Here is a 20676-nt window from a genome sequence, read left to right on the forward strand (position 1 = left end):
CCCTAGAGGTTAAAGGCATCCCATGTCTCATCTCCCCCACCTCTGGTCTGTTTTAGTACTTTCAAATCTCAGTGCCTTCTCAAAGGAATGCCACAAGCCAACGTAGCAGCAGACCTGCCACCACATTTGTCAAGTACCTAGTGGACACAGATAGATTCCTTTATTTTGAAAGTACTAAAACCAGGCTATGCTCTCATCCTGCTGGGTGGTGGCGGGTGGTGAAGGTCGGCGATTCCGATGGTGGCTCCATGGATTGAGTACATTAGAAACAGACAGTGTGGAGCAGACTGGATTTTCTGTCACCTTTTCAGACTCGAGAATCTTCTTTGCCCTACAGTGTACATAAATATCTCCATAGGTAACTAGGATCTGTGAGTAGGTAGGATAAAGGTAAAATGTGAAAGGGGAGATGACCTCTGTTACTCCTGGAATGTGTGATTGGTGCGCTGAGATTTGGGGTGTTTGTGGTGGTTTGATTGTCAGCTAGAGCCCTCCGAATGCGGGCTTCCTCGCTGAGACTGGACCAAGTTGCCCGTTTGTAAGTTTTTTGTTAATACCATGTGTGACATCATCACTCCAGATGGGACTCCTCAGCTCTCCTCCTTTTTAATCAGCCAACTCTATTTTCTTTTTTTGGCTTTTGGTCCTCTGATGATGTCACTCATCACTGCAAAATCCTGGCACTTTTTACTGTAATTGCTTCCTTGCACATCTCTGTATAGTATGGCTGAGACGAGGCTTGGCAGTTTGCTCATGATGTTCCTTTTTTAATGACACTAGCAAAATGTGACAGAAGTGTGTATTTCTGTATGTTTCTAGAAAGGTGTTTGACTTGCTGCCTTTCGCATGTGGGTGTCCCGTGTGGTTATATCCTGTAAAATGTTCCCGGGAGATACAAGTTCAGATGCTTTCTAATCCGTCCTTCCCTCTTCATCATCGAGCTGGAATGTTGCTTGAGTGGTGCAGCGCTCCTACTGTGGGTCATCTTGACTTTACCAAACCTGTCATGTGAAATTGGTGATTATTCTCTTGAGTAGCAGGAGGGAAGGATGTATTTAGAGAGCACAAGAACATGGTGGTCCCATGCTGTCACAATTGGCACACTGATGGCTGATAGAAGATGTAGCTGAATGAAGGGCAGATGTTCACGCTCTGAACAATCAGCTCTCCTTTCCCTAGTTGTGGAATGAAAACTTATTTTTTAAATATTTGTTTTTCTTTGGATGCTGCATGGCGAGGCCAAGATAGAAGCTGCATATCAACGCAACAGCCAAGATTAAGGAGCATGAGTTGTCATTTGATATTGTTTGCTGCTGTTACAGCTGTGCCCCTTATCTTCATTTTCTTGTATTGAAATACTAAGCCCTTCACTTTCAACCCTCCCCTCTCTCCCCCTCTTTCCCCTCTCCCATTTCTTATTGGAAGGTAAGAAACACAAGATTTTTGGAACCTGTGTGTCAGTAGAAAATGAGAGAAAAGGAAACAACAGACAGTTGAGAGCTTTAGACAGAGAGGAAAAGTGACTGGCTCTTAAAGGGAATCAATGATTTACATTAACCTAACTCATCACCGTCAGTCCTGGCGGCAGTTTGAGTCTGACCATCACTCTCTTTTGAGATCTGCTAGGGTCTTCCAGACAGGAAATGGATTGAGGAAGTTTACTTTGCTCTCAGGTTTCTTTTTTATCCCCAGATGACAATGAATGGATTATGATGTTGAATGGGTTTTGCAGAGTGTAGCAACTTGTGTAGCCAAGGAAGAATACCCAAGAAATCCATTAAATGCGTGTTATTCCCTGACTTACTTCATAAATGCTCGGGTATTAGGATTCCATAGATGCATAAATTGTAGATCCAGGTTTTTGGTCAAGTTGCACATTTCTATAAAAGCTGAAATGGAACTGCATGAATAATCAGTTTCCTACATGTTCTCTGTTTTTATCCTCCTTTTTTTTTCTTTTTTTTTTTTTTTTTTCTTTACAGCATGCAAAAGTTTACTCAACAAGAAGTCAGATTCTGCTAAGGTAAGGTTGTCTGGTCCCCTTTCTGCCTTCCTTTGTTCTGCTACACAATGTCCTGTCTCTCCTCTATTAGCTGACCCCCTTTTTAAAAATCTGTTCTTTATCACTGTCTGTCTGTCTCTCTCAAAATCACTTTTTTCCTCCTCGTATTATGCGGAGCAGTATATTTTTCAGACAGTAAAAGACATTTTTCAGAATTAAATGTTTTGGCTCAAATTTCCTGTTTCTATGGGGATTAAGGGATTACAGTTATTTATTTACATATACACCCAGGAAACAGTTCTGCAGTGCATTTGTTTTGAATTTTTATCGGGGAGAATGTGATAGTAGTAACAAGATAGTGATCATAATGTGGTTTTTATCTAAATATAAAACGATATTGGTGTTTGGGAAACAGTTTCCATACACATTGACTGCATTTGAGCGCCAAGTGTCATCGATGTAAGCACAGAGTCTACCTCCTCATCTTGCTGGAGTCTTGTACTCTGTCAGCTCGGAACAATGTCCGTCTGTCGTGTGCTTGATCCAGGATGTTGATGGAGCAGGTCTCTGTAAAGATGTGGGCAACAGTCTCTTGATTTCGTCCAGACTGATGTTATACCTCAGGGTTTCTCAACCTTCTGTGGCCTGTTTTTAGATCCCAGAATTCCTGTTCCCATTCACAAGTTTGAGAAACTCGGTTTAGCTGCCAATTTTCAGTTCCAGTCAATTATCAGTCAGTTCTTTTTCTGTTTTTTTTTTCGTTTGTTTTTTTTTTCTTTTACCGTCAGTTTCAGTCAGAGGTTTGCTGCTGTCTTTTCCGAGCAGTCTGTCATTCTCTGCCGGTATTAAGCATCTCTCTCCCCCATCCTCCTCCTGCCTACCTCTCTTTCTCCTCTGCCCCAGGGGTCTCTCTGTGCAGTTAAGTGGCGGAGGCATAGAGAGTTAGTGAGGCAGTAAAAAGGATGATCTAGAAGCCATTCTGTGGCACTCACCCTTTCGTTTACCCTGTTAGCTCTCAACAGCCTGGGAGCCTCGGCCAACATTAGCCCCATTCCCTAATGCATCTGTGTGTGCGTGCGTGCGTGCGTGTGTGTGTGTGTGTGTGTGTGTGTGTGCGTGCGCGTGTGTGTGTTAACGTATGTGTTCACTTTGAGTGTTTGCGTTCTCGTCCCAGCCTTCTACCAACAACAGTAAGAACAGTATAGTGAGCGCCATCAATGCCCTGAAAGACACCAACATGGCAACCAACGCCCAGATGGTACAGTAGGCCGCCACAGTATCGGTTCCTGCCTGTTTACCCCCCCACCCCCGTAGTTGCATAGTAGCCCGTTGTGCCTCATCCATCCTCCATCGTCATGGTCACTGCTTGTCATCCTTCATCTACTATCCAGGAGGTGTTACACCGTCTCATTCCCTGCCCCGGCAGTACCCATCCTCTGGCCATCTTACTCCCCAAGGTGCACATGTGTTCCTGAATAAAAGCAAATAAGACACTTTTTGCAATGATTAAACACGCTTTGAATCATTACTTTGAATCTCAGGCTGCACATGTGCACCTTTTTGGATTTCTAAGGCGCATGAACTTGTCTTTAGGATTATATGCCTCTAAAGTCGCAGCACAGAAAACTGATCCAAATAAGTTTAAAGTCAAGGGCAACTGGACTTGGTTGAAGATACTAGAAGACGTTTCGTGTCGTTAGGACTACCGAAGGATGCCAACCATGGTCATTCAGTCTTGGCCTTGGGTCCTAATGATCATAACGACTGTCGTTACAACAGCCAGGGACACTAACGAACCAGCGGTATCCTGGCAAACAACCCCACTGAGGTTAAATAGCTTAGTTTCCCTCCCAGTCAGTCAGAACTGAAGAAGTCCTTTGGTTGAGGGACGAAACTTCTTCTAGTATCTTCAACCAAGTCCAGTTGCCCTTGACTTTAACCTTCTTTGGATAACTATGACCTGGATGACTAAGAATCTTCACAGACACAGAGAATTGAGTCCTGGTTTAGTGAGTCACGGCTGCTGATATGAGTAGAATTTAGTCTTATAGTGTAATGGCCTCTGTGTTAGTCGCTTTTCTCCCATGCTTAACCAGCTGTCCCTTTCTCACTAAAGTCAACAGTGCCTTGCAACCATCTTACTTTGTCATCCAAATTTTTTTTAGACCATCCAACCATCTTTCTCACCTCTAACCTGTTGGTCTTGCCACCGTTAACATCCCCATTGACATCCTTAACTTACTGCCAAACTTTTAGCGTTGTGCTCTTTTCCAGTACTAGCATGTTGTGATTTTACTAGCATGCATTACATATTACAACTTGTACTGGTATGGTTACATAAGACACTGTCTGGTGTGGTAAGGTAGTGCTTCTCAACTGGTAGTGTAGGATCCCAAAGTAGGCCATGGGCAGACCTGGGCTGAAATTAATATCAGAATATGAATTATAATGTTTTAACAATAGGTTTTGTATGTTACGACAAATACACGAATACACAAATCCCATATAAATGTTTAAAGTTCAAAGAGCTGTGTTTCATTTTTATGTATTATATCAGATCAAACTAAGGCTAAAAACAGTTATTGATTAAACGATGAAAAAATAATTTACCTGCAACTATTTTGATTATCGATTAACTAGGAAACAGGCCATCTGTGCTCTGGTTATTTGAGGATTTGCTGCTTGTCTTTAGGACCTTTGGTTAGATAAAACAAGACATTTGAAGATGTCACTTTGGATTGAGAGAAAGTTGTTTTGAAATTGAAATCACAGTTCGTTGCAGCCCTAAATAATATAAATAACATAATTTTAAAAATTCTTAAAAGAATTTTGTAAAGCCAGATCACAAATACAATTCCAGCAAGTCCATAAGTCAATCAACAGAAAATGTATTGGCAACAATCTTGATACACAATTAATTATACAAAAATGCCAAATTCACCAGCTCAAATGTGAATATTTTCTTGTTTTCTTCATCTTCTATGATAATAAGGTTGAATGCCTTTGGGTTTTGGACCGTTTCTCAGACTAAACATACAATTTCAATTTGTCAACTTGTGCTTTGGGAAATTCTGATGAACTTATTTCACTGTTTTGACATTTTATAAATCAAATGAATAGATTAAATAATTGGAATGTTAATCTATAGTGATAATTATTGTTAGTTGCCGCCCATATCATAATATTAAAAAGTAAATCCTCTCCCAGTCCATGCCATGGGTGCTCTTGACCGTTAAGAGGACAAACCAACTACTAGGCAGAAGATGTTGTCTTAGGTTATGACCCCATGGCTGAGGTAAAGTATGGGGCCCAATTAAAGCCAGTTGAGAGGCCCTGGTTCAGGTTATGATGTGTTCGACTAACTGTTCTGTTCGGCATTGCAGGAATCTCAGAGCACAGTGGTGCACAACCCTCCTGATGGAGTCAAGGTGAGATGTGTGTTTGTCTGAAAGCCTCAAGCGTCAAACAGCAGCTTCGCTCTCAGGCCTGTGGGACTAGAAGCTGGCTACATTAATATTAGTATCTTTCTGTTCTCTCTGCACTTCAGGGATCAACAGAGAGCAACGCCACCAACGACGAGGAAGAAATGAAAGGTAGGAAAGGTACTCAAGTGTTTTCTTCCCCTTTTCTTGTTCTTATTCGCTCTCTCTCTGTCTCCCATCTAGTGAAATGTGTGTATTCGACTGTAGAGACTGGCAGGTGTGATGAGATGCAACACGTGTCTCTCACACTCTTGATTGTGTGCCTGTGGTGTATGTATGTGTGTGTATTTATTGTGTGTCTGGCTGCGTTTTGTGTGTGTGTTCTAGCGGACAGTTCGGTGCTGAGTCAGAGCAGCGCCACAGAGGAGATGCCCCCACTTCTGCCCTCACCTCAAAGCTCACCTGCCAGTAAGTTTATCCATGGCAACCAGAAGCTATATGGTCGCCACTGGCAAGGACCTAACACCCCCACCCACCCCCTCACTCCCCCACTCCCACCCTGGCTTTTTGTAGTCACTGGCAATGACGTTTTACATCTTTGAGCTCCCTCACTCTGATCCACCAAGCTTTTTTTGAGGGTTCCCACTGGTTATGGAATTTGTGGAACATTGTTTGTTTGCTTCTAAAATGTTGATTTAATTGAGGACAATCCAGATAATTCTTCAGGAAAACTCTGAGAACATCATAGAATTTAATATTGATTGATTGATTTATTTATTTGAATTTTATTTCTGGTTTATTACAACTTGGATTGCCATCATTACAGTTGGTAATAACATTTACTCAAAAAGTTGATTACTGAGACAGAGGTCACTAAAAACAAGTCAGACGGGGCAAGAAACACAAGCAGTCAGACGAGTTTTAAACAAACACGATGGCCATGTTCTTTGTACACCAATAACTGAGTTGTCTTGATTGGTGATGATTTGGAGTCTGGGTTTTTCAGTTCTTTAAAGCTGGCTTCAAAATGCTTCTGCAGCTGTTGTCTGAGTTACAACCTTATTCTCAGTTCATGCCGGAAACATTTTAGGGAAAACCTCCATATATGAATCCATGTTTAGATACAATTTACCCGAACATAAAGGTTTTAACATAACATAAAGGAAACCATTATGATCTGTTGGTGTAATTATTGCAATTTAGACTTAAATACCTTTTTATGACAAAAATAAAACAGTCAACCATCCCTTAAAAAAGACAAACTTTATTATAATTTGGCTGTTAACAGACTGATGAAGCCAAAAAAAGAGACTTTAAAAAAATTCAGCAGGATGAGAATGGACAGGATCATTTTAGCCTGGATTTGTTAAGGCAAGTGCAGGGTCCAGGTCAGCCAAACTTATTTTCAGGATAAACAAAGGTTAACAGTAAAACGATTACCTAAACGCTAATTAGAAACAGCCATCGCAGTTTGACAGACTGACTTTCCAGTGCAGATTTTATTTACCGTACTTGCGTAGTTGTGCGCTTACATAGTTTTATATATCCTTTTATTAAACCAAGTAAAAGTCTCATTAAGAATAAAATCTCCTGTGGCCTGGCCAAGAGAGCAGCGTAAACATTGTTACAACACTAAACACAAAAAATACAAACAGACAAACACAAATGTCACACAAATAGTCAGCTAATATGCAATAGAAGGTAATTTATAATTCACAGGTCTAATTTCTTAAAACGATTTCCAGTGAAAATGTATCACAGTTTTGCAGTGCAATGAGCTTTGCTGTCCGTTTAGCCAGATTATCAAAACCACTTCATTTGGAGGTAAAACAGTTAGCTTGTTAACATTAAGGATGCACCAATCTGACCTTTTCTTGCTCAGGGTATCTATCAGTATTCGTGTCAGATTGGTTTCCCCTAAATTTTAAATCTGAAAGTCATTGTACTAAATACTGTACTAAAATGAGGACAGTGACTGCTGTGGCACTAAAATCTGAATCGGCCTTTATGAATGTAACTGATGGCAAAACGCATAATTTTATAATGTCAAACATGATGTTACTGTGACTTTAACGGTCACATTGTTTGATACCAAATCTGCTCAATAAGATCTAATATCGTATGTGATTCTGGCTTGATCAATAAATCCATCATTGTTGTGTCTCAGTGTATCTCAGTGTTTACTTTGAGTGCAATGTTGTCATTACTAATAGACCCAAACTACAAAAAATAAGACCCACGTTGTAATAAACAGGAATGTTCCTTTTACCAGGATGCATTACCAGAATTAGAAGAGTTTTACACGCCAATTGCAGATGGTAATTTCCTGCTGTGTATATCCATTATACTGTACATTATGCGCTCACTTCTTTAGAGCAAGACTACACCTTAATTGCCTCAGTACCTGGACATAACTCCACAAAGCTCAGAACAAACTTTTACAAAAAACGGGGACTAATTTTATAGGTCATAGAGGCACTCTGACTTAATTATGTAAAGTCCAAAAAAAAAAAAAATCAAAGTCGTGGAATTTTTCATCAGGGCCACTGTGGGAACCCTGAAATGTGTGTGGGTGTGTGCGGGTGTGAGTGTGTTTCTTGGTGATTGCTGCATCTATCCCTTTGTCCTCCTAATGTGACAGCTCCAGCTGGAGGAAGCCTTGCTTACCTTGCAGCTGGGTGTCCTAAACCGGCCTCCCAGTCTGACAGGCCCTGCTGCCTGTGTGACTTTACTGGACCCATGCACACCATAGAGCATCAGGTTTCTCTTTGTCCTCACATGTTCTCCTCCATTCTCCTCTACTCTAATGCTTTATTTTCTGTTATGTTCTCTTTAATCTCCTTTAATATATTCTCAATTTCTCTCTAATGCACCATTCTTTGTTGCGTTATCTCCCCTCTTTCCTCTCACAAATCTTCCCCCCTCTGTACTCTAATCTCTCCACTCGTCTCTTGACCTCTTGTCTTCACCCCCTGCTCTCATCAGACGCACCCGCACTACAGGGCAGTCTGATCTCTTTTCCTCTCTTCCTCATCCTCTTTACTCCTATCCTGTGTCCTCTGTCCACTCCCGCCTTCATTCCTGAACATGCTGAGTTTTCCCACAGGCGCATAACATGAGCTGTTAACAACAATGGCTTAGTTTCCTCTCTTTGCTGGGTGCTGCAGTTCATCAGGCTTTTGTTAATGTATACAAGCATTATGAGTGGAGTGAAATGTGAGCAGAGCAGGCAGTTAAATGGCTTCCACATCACACAGCATCATAATCGGAGCTGTACTGATCTCGCTTTCAGCTGCCATCCCATCCTCATGTTACCCATCTGCATGTCTGTCATAAACCTATAAACCTTAACTCTCGTGTGTTGTTTATTTTTCACACATTTCACTAAATGCTAACCCACATCAGCTTTGTCTATTGTTCAGATTTGTCACTTTAATTTTGGTTCTTGTTTTATTGCATGCTCTGTGTGTGGATGCTCACATGTACGCTTCTGTCATCCTTGTCACCCATCCACGTGTTTGTGTTTGTTGACCATCCGTTGTGTGTTTCAGTTCCACCGCATGATGTCAAGCGCATGGCATGGAACAGCACAGGCAACAGCTCCTGCCCTGACTCTGAGCTCTCACAGTCCTCCATGCCTGCCGCTCCACTAGGGAGCAACACTGTCACTGCTATAAACAACACTAAGCAGAGTAAGAACACCATCTTGACTAACTGACCTCAGCTTTTCTTTGCCGACTACTCACTGTAGCTGTTGTAAACTCTTGCATCTCTGAAATGGGGATTAAAGACAGCAGCGATTTAAAGTCATTTTAGACCGGGAAAAAAAAGAATCTCAACTGTTTCAAGACTTGAAATGAGGCAAATAACTGTATGTATCTACATATATTTGATACATGTTCAGGTCTTTAAACAGATAATTAACATTGGTCGCAAGTAAAGAAAAAGTGGCAAAATAAAATTTTAAGGGTAATCACTTTGTGACCATAAGAAACATACAAATATCAACAGTCTGATTCATTCAAGTCATTTGACCAAGTCCCATGAAAAGATCAAAATCAACCATGGCTTAGTCGGCCTCTGAGTACTTTCTGACTTCCCTACCCTGTCTGTGGCTCTCATCCTTAATCACATCCCAATTTGCTGAAGATGTAAATCTTTCAAAATGGTTCACAGATATGTAGTTTCTTTCTTCTTCAAGTAATGTCCACCTTAAACAGCTGGACACTGTAGTTTTCAGCAAGTGTTTCTGAAACGGGGGTAAATTGTGCATTTGTTGGACTATTTTCGTATTAAAACCCACTTTGTGCTCCAGTGAGTATTTTAAGGCAGCAGGATGGTGTATGTGGGATTGAGTCACAATAAGCTACATGTGCGTTGTGATGAAGGAACATGTCACTCAGTGTAATGGTATGGCTCATTGTGGGGTTTTTTTTAATAGTTTTTGGACAACAGTGGAGCTCCATGGCACAGAGGAATAAAATAATAGGCTTTGGCTACACAGATAATACTTGTTAGTTGGAGAAGTTCATTGTTGGTTTTGGCTCATAGTATTCATAGGATTTTGTTTACAAAAAGAAAAATATAGAATATCACCAGCCTCATCCTGTTTAAGATGTTTTTTGTAATGTTGAAACGTTTCGTGTGGGTTCATTGATTTTTTTTTAATTTTTTTTAATTGTATGTGTAATGTGTGGAAAAGTAACAAGCACTTCTCAGGCATTGGAATACCACTCACTAATATTGATTAACACTAAATTTAAGGGTAATTTTGCACAACTATGGTTTTGTTTGGTGGGAGATGATGTGAACAAAAATATCTCTGACCTAAGGGGATTAAATTGTGTTAGTTTGTATTAATTTTATTAGTGGCTGTGGTCAGAGGAGGCTGTAAATATAATTATAAATATATATCATGCCATTTAAGATTTAATGCTTTTAGAAAATGAGCATTGTCTTGAAAGTAAGCAGTCAAAAGTAAGTTTTGGGAGTGGACCTTGAGTTAAGATTCATTTGTCAAACTAAGATTATGGTGTTTACAAGCAGAGTTGTAGTTTTTGTTTTGGTGGCAGTGTGGGCTCACAGCATTGAGTAGCGTTGAGTCAGTTTTTGTGCCACACAGAAGGTGAGAAGCGCAGCGTCAGACAGCGATGAGGTCGAGCTGCAGTTAAAAGCTGCTTTGGACAGAGTGATGAGGAGCGTCAAGCTGTAGCCACAGAAGAAGAGAGCCTGAAGGGAAGCAGGAGTTGAAGTGATGCGAGGAAAAAACACCACGTAGTTGATTGTTGTCTCACCTTCTAAGTGGCTTCTCATCATTTACCATCTGTCTGTGTCTGTCTCTTCCCTGCTCTTTCTGTAGCGCGTAAACAGGAGATCATCAAGATAACAGAGCAGCTGATTGAAGCAATCAACAATGGAGATTTTGATGCCTACACGTGAGTACACAGTCTATGTGTAGTGAAAAGCAGTGAATGAATCAGGGATTCAGTGTCTTCTGCAAGAAGTTAAATGTAGCATTCTTTAGAGTTGTCTTTATTTTTGTTCTCTTTCTGTCTTTCACCCACTTTCTCACGTCTCTTTTCCTTTCTCGTTGCTCCTCCTCAGGAGGATTTGTGATCCTGGACTCACCTCTTTTGAACCTGAGGCCCTGGGGAACCTGGTGGAGGGCATGGACTTTCACAAGTTCTACTTTGAAAACTGTGAGTCTGTGTGTGTGTGTGTTGTGTGTGTGTGTGTGTGTGTGTCTTCGTCTCATATGAGGAGGAGGATCACCAGAAAGGGCAATCATTTTTGGGGGAAATATCAAGTAAATTCATAATTTTCCTTTTTGGTTGACAACTTCCCTGACAGCATCTGAAATGTCCCAATGTGATAAACCCAAAGATATTACATTTACCATAAACATAAAACTTTATTTTGACACTTTTCCTCGAAAAATAACACAAATTGCAAAGTGATCATAAAAATTGTTGCAGATTATTTCTCTATTAATCAAGTAATTGTCTCCGCTCCATTGCTAGCTACTGAAATTTGATGTAGCAGTGTAGTTGTTGTTTTTCTACTTTTACCTTTTTACTTCAAAGCAGTTGATGGATATATGCAAATATTAATAAGTCAGTTTTTAAATGATGTGCAGCGGTTTCCCTTCACACATTTCTGCCAATCAAGTCTGAGGTTTTAAAATCACACAAACATTTTAGTTGTGATTTTATATTTCTCCCATTTAGCTTGAGCAGCGATTACTTGTGGATGTCATATTTTCAAATAATAATAAAATTAATTTAAGTACCTTTCACATAACCCAAGGAGACTTGACATGCAGTAAGGAAGCAAAAAGCTACTGTTGAACACTCACAAATCCATTGATCTATCTGGTATTTAAGGATGACTGGATACTTCTTGTCTGTCTCCGTTCATTTTATCCAGTACTGAGCAAGAACAGCAAGCCTGTGCACACCACCCTGCTCAACCCACATGTGCACCTGATCGGCGAGGATGCGGCGTGCATCGCCTACATCCGGCTCACACAGTTTGTGGACACCACGGGCCGCCCTCGTTCCAGCCAATCAGAGGAGACCAGGGTTTGGCATCGTCGCGATGGCAAGTGGCTCAATGTTCACTTCCACTGCTCAGGAGCGCCTGCTGCACCACTACAGTGATCAGGTACTTTCCGGTGAATTTTAAAGCTGCTATGTTTTTAATTCCTGACTTTATTTGTGGTGGTTAACGTTATTTGCCCTAGTTTACATTTGGATCACAGATTCTTAAAGGAATAATTCTGGTTTATTACAACTTGGGTCCCATTTTCATTCCTTTGGCCATTAGTTCTTTCTGTTATAATAACATTGCACTGGGAACAAGCTCACATCACTACGTCTAACTGGGCGAGAAAGATGAGCAGTCAGGCACTCCGGTAATATTTCTGTTTCACAGAAAAAGTCGTTGTATAACTATTAAAGGGTAGGTTAAATTAAATAAGTTTAAATTAGTCTGTAAACTGTGACAGATGCATACAACAGACAGCTGTAATAATTTTAATAAATACATACACACATAACTGTAATATGTATACGTATTAATTAAACACACAGGGTAATGATTTCACTGGTTGTCTTCAATTTCTCCTCTAAAGAAGTTTGGCTAACTTGGCCTGCTGCCAGGTAATCGCATTGTCCCCCGTGTATAGTACCCCCCCCCCATTTGCCCCTCATTCTCCCTTCATTTCCTGTCAGCTTTCTACTGTACGCTACTTATAAAGGCAAAAAATCCTAAAAATCCTTTTTGAAAACCTGTCTGATTGCTTGTGTTTCTTGTCCTGTCTGAGTTATTTTTGGCAGTGTCCTGCATCTTTCCCTCAGGAATGAATTGGCTGAGTACAGGGTTATTATTTCTGATAGAAACAATGGCCAAAACTACCAGAAAAATAATTCTAATTATTCTTAAACTGGACTGGGTTCATTACATACAATTTCAGCCACTGTACGCACTAATGAAGCGTCTTGTCAAAACAGGAACTAATTTGTCCCTCTTTCCCCCCCACCCAGTGGTCCTGAGCCTCCAGTCTACTGGAGTGTGTGTTTTGGGGGGCAGTTTTTTTCAGCGAGCGTGTTTAAGAGGCACGTCCTCTGCGTGGATTGGCTAGTGCCAGGAGCCCGGCCGGGCGAGATCGCATCCCTCTCCACGATACCAACCAATCCTGTCCCCCCTTTGACCTGCTGGGGGCCGGCTGAACACAAGACACCGCCCCCATGGGATGATGCATGCATCTGGCGCCTGATTGGAGGGCGCGTCTTGCCCTCTATCCCTCCCCTGGCAGCCATCTTTTTTCTGCCCGCGCGAGATGAGACGTCCTGCGTGAGGAGAGGATTTACAGTTGAACTTGTGACAGTTTATGAGTATGAGTTATGAATATGCTGTGTAAATTATGACTAGATGTACCAGAAACCACCAAAACCCAACCAAGCATTTATATTCACTATCTAATAACGGAGGAACAGAAGGGAGTTGTGAGGTTAGCAGCTGAGATTTTGGACACATTTTTTGGCATTCTAGGGATTACCAGGTAGAAAGTTTTGTGCTCTCTACCCGGACGTTGATGTAAAGATGTAGGAAGATTTTCCCCCAACTGAATTCTAGACAGGCGGGTGGGGGGGGATATCAAGTCAGCTCAGTCAGAGAACTTGATGACGAGAGAAACTGATATCAAAAACATGAAGCACCAAAGTGTAGAACTTTAGGCTTTTTATGTGTTTTCGTTTGTGTGCTTGTTTTCCGACCGAACGGAAAATCGTGTCGTTGTGGGATTTTGGGTGGGTGGGGTCGTCTAATTTGAGGTTACATGTTCTGTTGTGTTTTTAGCGTCTTGTTCTCTTTGCGTTCCTGTGAATAACCGGAGCCTATGTTTTGGGGGGGGGGGGGGGGTTGTTAATTTTTTTTCTTTTTTCTTTTTGTCTGACTGATCCTTTATTCGAGGCTCCTTTTTCAAAGCAGCTGAGTTTTTAAAAAAGAGGGATTTTATTGTGCAAGTTTAAAGCTAACCTGCGCGTGTTAACACGTTCTGTTGTGTCTGTATGCAGTGGAGGGAGAGAGTGGGCCTGGGAAGGCGTCTGCGTTTTGCATGTTTGCCCGCCGCCTCTCCCTCATTCACCCTCTCTTAAACCATTCCCTCTTTTAACCCTCCCTCCCACTTCTTTTATCTGCTTTCTGCAAGGGCCTGGTTTGTTTATAATCACTGTGTAAATACAGTGTATGTATAGATATATGTAGAAAAGTGTAATATATGTACATGTATCTAAGAGACACTCATCCTGTGCATCTGAACATGGGAACCACCCCATGACCTCCGCAACCCCCATCTAGTTTAGATTTTCCTCACCGATTTTCAATTTGCTTTAATTCTCCTCCTTAAAGTACTTCCTTAAAATATTGGTAGCTCTTGATGACTCAAGACAAACACGAATACACCCTCATGTGGGCTACCATCTCTAGTCCCATGGCCGCAAGACTGTTTTTGGAGACGGGGAATAAAAGAAATAACAGGTTGAAAATAGTTTGACCCCTCTGCCTAACAAGACTCTTGAGTTTCTAAACAAGAAGACCTTCATCATAGTGTCCTTAACTCCTGATCCCACAATGCTGTGAGCCGTCTCTTCATATCATATGCACACACACACACGCCTGGTGGTGTGTTTTAGGCTTTGTAACATATCAGCACCGCTGCTGTGTGACCACCCTTGCTGTGACCACCCTTGCTGTGCTGCTTAATTGTCTCCATCCATCCGCGACAGTCGTATCTTAAACCCCCCTGATACCTCCCTCCCTCCGTGTACCAACTAGTCCCTAATCTTGAGATGTTTATTTGTACCTCTCTGTTGTTTCTCTGTTCCTGTGTTACTGGTTTGAGTTTTTATTTTTTTTTCTTTGTTGTCGTCGTCGTCGTCGTCGTTGCTGTTAACTTGTCGTTTGGTAATTTGCCGATCTGCCAAGCTGGAGTTCTGCACTCTCCCTCGCAAACAGAAGAGAGTTTAAAAAAAAAAAAAAAAAAAGGGAATAGAGGGAGGAAGTAAAGACAACACACAATTAGATTTGAGTGATCATAGATTGATCGTGGACTAAATTATTGATTAATGTAATCTACCCTTGGTGGTTTTAAATCGTGCCTGCTCAGTTTAGAGTCGTTTTGAAAGCCAGAGAGAGTTGGTGTGGGTGTGCAGGTTTTTGTCACCTACACTGTTGAACCAGAGCGGGAGACCTAGTTATATGCATGTTTCAGTTACACATTTCTACCATGTACCTACCTGAATAAGGATGGAGCTAGTGTTAATATATGATATTTGCATCTTTTGAAATAAGAAGTTCCTCCATCCAGAATGTTGAATAGGTGACATGAAAAATATTTAAAAAAAACACGCAAAATTTAAAAAAAAAAAAGGATTCAGGAGCCGTAGCTTGGTATGAGGCCCTCGATGTTAGCGTTTTCCCTGCGTTGTAATGATATACTATTGGGCTGCGCTTTCTCCCCCCAGCCTTCACGTGGATGCTGGAGTTTTTTTGCATGATCATGATGTACAATGAAATACAACCATGAATTGACGACTATCAAGTGTTTGTCTGAGTGTTAGTTGGTCTTCATCATAGCTTTGTTATTCTTCAAACTTGGATCTTGAAAGTATTTAATAAAAATACTATTTCAGCACTGGTTTGTCTCTCGACTCGATTTATTTTGTTAAGATTTGTCATCATATGGAAAGATTTTTGTCCTTTCTCCAGCAAATATCGTATTGGAAAGGCATCCCTGGAAATATGTTCCTTTCATCCCCAAACCAACAACCTGCCAAAACAGTTCAGAGTTTTCTGGCTGCTTTTTAACACCATTTTTTCTGAGTGGATTGTCTCTTACACATACCTTCTGTCCAGACAAAATGTATTCTTAATTTGACAACATAACAGAACTTTTTTTGGGGGGGGGGTTATCATTGTGCATTTGTTTATTTTATTTTTTATTTTTTTACCCTTTTCAGCCTGGATTTAGAGAGGGGTTTTATCAGCAGTCCAATATCACCAAATTTGGAGCTAATAGGGATGTGCAACACACATTTCTGCTTATGTAACACTGCAACATTCATTAGTCATGCTGAATATCTGCTCATGTAGTCCAATTTAAGAAAGGAAACTAGATAGTCTCTGGTGACATTTAGCATTAAGATGCTGGCTGTGAAGGGGGGAAAAAAAGGTTTAGATTTGAGCTGAGTACAATAAACTGGCTCTGGATCATTCCGCAATAAACCTTGACTACTTGGTTGGCTGGATGCTCTGAACACCACCCGGCATCACAGCTGGCGTAATATTTGCCCTCCATACTTGCCTGTCATCACTTAAAGTCAGATTAAACTGCATAACACTGCATAGCCTCGAGGCCATTAACATACACAGGATAAAACAATCGCTGCTGTCCATTCAGCAGCTCGTGCATCATCTCATCTCACCACTTCAGCCTTTGTGCTGTCTTACTGAGCACTGTGAAGTGTCGAGTAATGCTGCAGCCTTATTTAAAAAGGTTTTGTGGTGTTATTTATGATGGTTCCAGTTATTTTAAGGATTGAGCCTGTGTGTGTGTGTGTGTGTCCCTGGGATATAGGACAGCTCCCCCTGGTTCCTCTGCTTTCTATGTGATTAATGAGGAGAGCTCAGAAGTTGGTTAGCGTCGACACTCAGACTTACTTTCTCAAAGACACAAAAAGGGAGAAATTCTTAAGGGAATGTCTCTTGTCTTGTTAGCGCTCTCTGACCTCCCGACTCTTTGTGTCAATAAAATTAGGAGAAAAGCTGACCCAGAATGAGTCCCTTGAATCTAAATTACTTTGGACTTTGCTAAGGTCTTAAAGGACAGGTTCCCTTTTTGTTTATCATGTTTCCAATCATTTATAAGCAACACCTCACCAATGACACATGCTGAAAAAACAATGACATTTTTTTAATTGTTTTTTTTAAACAAGGCTCACTGACGCGACCATGCTATATCGTCTTTCTCCACCTTTCTGTTGCAGATAAAGCAAAGGGAAGGGTTGCATCCCTCTTTTTTCTTTTCTTTTCCTTGTTTTTGAAGGCCTAAACTATTTGGACTGTGGTCAGTCAGGAGCTGCAGTTGAGATTTGTTTAGGTGTTGGTGAGATTATGTTAACCACATTTATAAGTTAAATAGGTTTGTTTTCCATCACAGACCTTATTTTTTTAGATCAATACCACTCTCATGTCTGTATACTAAATATGAAGCTACAGCCTGGAGACTGTTTGCTTTGCTTAGCTTAGCGCAAAGACTGGAAACAGAAACAGCAGACCTGGCTCTGTATATAGGTAAAAAGAAAATCTGCCCAACAGAGCCTCCTCTAAATCCTCACTAATTAATTGTATCTTGTTTGTTGAATTCTCAGTAAAGTTTAAAAACATGAAGTTGGCGTTTTTCAGAAGATAATGTGCAGACTATATCTTTGCTGGGTGCAGTGACTTCCTGGAGTCCTTGAGGTTGCCAGACAACAGGCCAGATATAGTTAGTAGTGAGCTGTGGAGATGCTGATGGGAGGATTAATTGTACCTTTAGAGCCAGGCTAGCGTTTTCCCCTGTCTCCAGTCTTTATGCTAAGCTTAGCTAACTGTCTCCTTGCTGTAGCTATATATTTACAATACAGTGGTATCAATCTTGTCATCTGAAGCTGGATTTAATACTTTTGCATTATGGGGCTACGCTGTACCTATACAGTGATTACACAATGGTGACGAGACACAGGGAAGTAATGAGTTACCTGGATGTAAATCAAAGTGTATAGCTCACCATTGATCTGTACCACAAAATCCCTCATAGACCATAACTAACAATGAATAGATCCTACTAACTGGTACGGTCTGTGTTGCCAAGCCTGATGAAGATTTTTCCTCTGTGCCATACAGTAGAGCTCCACTGTTGTCCAAAACTATTAAAAACACAAATTAACCACACTGTCGCACTGGGTGACCATGAACAAGGGCAGTACTTTATTTTGAGTCAATCCCTTGACACAGTCCTGCTGCCATAAACACTTGCATTTATTCATCTGTTGTTGACAATAGTCCCTACAAAATGCACTTTTTACGCTTGTCTGACTAGTGTTTTGTAAAAACTACATTTCCCAGCAGTTGTTAGCATTCTTTAGAGAAATAATAGGCAAACTATCACATTTTGTTTTGTTTTGGTCTTTTCATGGGATGTGTCAGACGTCCTAGTCAGCATGATTTACATGCGTTACAACCAACGGAGCAGTGTTGGCTTTATAACCATCTTCCTGCTCTGTTGTTCAGTATCCATGTTCAGTTGACATTGGAAACCATTTCTTCCTGTTGGCAGACTCTAATAACTCTGATGGACCATGTTTTTCCATTTCACATGCAACTCAAAATTAAAATCTATCCTTCCCTTGCGATAACTGATGAACCCAGTTGTTCTTTTGCCACTTGTCTTCCCTGACCTTGTTACCATCGTTGGAGAGAGAGAGGGAACCATGTGCAGTATCCAGTACCACAGTTACATCCACATATAGTGACAAAACCACTTCTGCATTTCTTTGATGAACTTGTCTTCAAAGTTCTTCAAACTTCTCATCTCACAGTCTCCTCGAGTTCAGAGATGGTGCTCCGCCAAGATTTGTGTGGAAGGCTGGAGAGAGATGACACTCTCAGGAGGAAATGGATATGTTGCTCCAGCTCTCTACTGCCCTTCACTTTTTCTCAATCACCCAAATGATTATTTTTTCAATTCAGGCAACAAGAGCAGTGAACACCTGCACACTGGCCGATGTGTCATCCTGGGCGTCCCTCTTGCTGAGCCTCACCAGGTTATTTGGCCTCCTGGACCTTCTGCAGCTTCTCCTGGATCATCACATACTCTGTCTCTTAGAGCAGTCTTTATCTTGTTACACTTTACCTCCAGTGGTACAGTCTTGTGAGTCTCATGGTCAAACACACCTTGTATCTATCCTGCAGAAGAACATTGTGCTGCAGGACATTCTGTTGTCCAGTTTAACCTTGGGATCAAGTTTGTCTCTTTAGTCCTGTGACTGTGGTGAGGCTTTAAGATAAATTTCACATAAAGATGTCAGACACTTGACGCGAAACTTTGCAGCCTTGGTGTTTCAGGTTTCATCTCTCATCTCCATGTTTGGCAGCAGATTCATTATGCTTCTTTCTTGCATCCCTTCAAAATAGTCATGGACTGCTCAGAATGTCATGTTGGTTTGTAAGTCTGGTCTGCTCGTGAATGTCTCCTTGCAGAGTGGGCGCTGGCAGTGGTTGCGGTCTCCTGTGAAACAGGCCTTGCAGAAGTTATTGCCACATGCAATGGACACGGGCTCAACAAAGACCTCCAGGCAGCTCACTGAAACTGTACTTCACACAACAGACTGCTGCAGAAAGCCATGCCTGCAACATTACGTAAACCACAACGTTATTTCCTGGAAAATGTATTGGCTTTTGTTTTTCATTTCTCAGACCAATATGTGAGGTTGTGTTTTCTTTCGCCTAATGTTCTAACACATTGAATAAGCCAGATTAATTTAGAGTAACTCTACTTTGTCATTGGACTTGAGGTGCACACACAAACGTATTAACTATCGTCAAACTGAGGGCCCACATACAGTGTGTCTTGCATCTACTCACCCAAGGGTGTGAATTCAGCCCATACACGTGTCCTGCAAGCTTAAATTACAAAATGACGGCGCAGTTAACCCTTTTCATGCTTCAGTGTGTCTGTTAGTTCATAATCTTAACTCTTCACATTGCTCTTCCCTTTGTGACACTCCTACCAGCCGTAATCCTTTGAATGACTGATACACAACACACACAATGTGTAAGTATTGTCAAAAACTGCTTTGTTTTATTCATTTTTGCAATTCATATTCTGGATTATTGTCCACACTGCTGTGTATGCAAAATTTTATTAATACAACAAATGTATAAATATATATAAAATAGGGCAGTGGTGAAATGTAAGTACACAATATCAAATACTGTAACTGAGTACAATTTTTGAGATACTTTTCCATTTTCCATACTACATTTATCTGACAGTTTTAGCTACTAGTTACTTCGTAGGTTCAGATTTTAGATGTAATACTTAATTATCAAATAAAGTATGATGCATTTTTAGAGACTACCCAACAGTGTAGTAAGGAGTTAAACTGACCCACCTCGACCAAACGTAACATAAAGAGACAAACATTAAAGTGCTGCTTACATGTTTATGCATCAATAATAATGATGAAAATCATATAATATGGATGATAATACTAATTATCATTATTATAAGTAAAGGTCATTCTGAATTATGAGTACTTTTGATACTTTAAGTACATTTTGTAACATTTTGTAACAGTAACAGAATACTTCTATAGTAAGTAAAGTATCGTTACTTTACTGAACGTAAGTTGGGCGTGAGTAAAATACAGGGCCACGAAAAAGATGCATAACCTGTTTGCAGTCATTTAATACATAAATTGGAGAGAGAAAAATTTGTGCCATTTAACATTATAAACACAACTTTTCAACTTCAAATTTGTAATGAGTCACACCTGCGGAATGGAGCAGGGGTTGTTCTCCAATTATGTTTACACCCCATAGTCATTATTTTATTCTAAGAACGGCAGCTCATCTTATACAAATCATTAACAGATGCTATTTTCATTTAGATTGCTAAATATTCAGCCATGTCCCAAAAGATGGCTCATT

The 20676-nt window shown here is 40.7% G+C and overlaps 1 protein-coding gene across 19 annotated transcripts in view; it reads left to right on the plus strand.

Moving 5' to 3' along the window:
• Positions 1-15622, plus strand: part of LOC119915852 (calcium/calmodulin-dependent protein kinase type II subunit gamma) — a 40062-nt gene extending 24440 nt beyond the window's left edge. For 2 of the 19 annotated variants that reach the window (XM_038735619.1, XM_038735622.1), the window contains 10 exons: positions 1983-2023; positions 3177-3260; positions 5386-5430; positions 5550-5604; positions 5812-5892; positions 8976-9116; positions 10784-10859; positions 11029-11123; positions 11851-12087; positions 12969-15622. In XM_038735619.1, coding sequence (XP_038591547.1) covers positions 1983-2023; positions 3177-3260; positions 5386-5430; positions 5550-5604; positions 5812-5892; positions 8976-9116; positions 10784-10859; positions 11029-11123; positions 11851-12083 — 851 coding nt within the window. In that variant the 3' untranslated portion in view covers positions 12084-12087; positions 12969-15622. Of the gene's footprint in view, positions 1-1982; positions 2024-3176; positions 3261-5385; positions 5431-5549; positions 5605-5811; positions 5893-8065; positions 8185-8975; positions 9117-10783; positions 10860-11028; positions 11124-11850; positions 12088-12968 lie in introns of those variants that run through there. The other 17 variants (XM_038735626.1, XM_038735630.1, XM_038735623.1 and 14 more) reach the window with 13 other exon arrangements.
• Positions 15623-20676: the final 5054 nt, after the last annotated feature.

This window comes from Micropterus salmoides, unplaced genomic scaffold (assembly GCF_014851395.1).
Source record: "Micropterus salmoides isolate LMB-PRFRI ecotype aquatic unplaced genomic scaffold, ASM1485139v1 Ms_hic_scaffold_21, whole genome shotgun sequence".
Taxonomy (NCBI): Eukaryota; Metazoa; Chordata; class Actinopteri; order Centrarchiformes; family Centrarchidae; genus Micropterus; species Micropterus salmoides.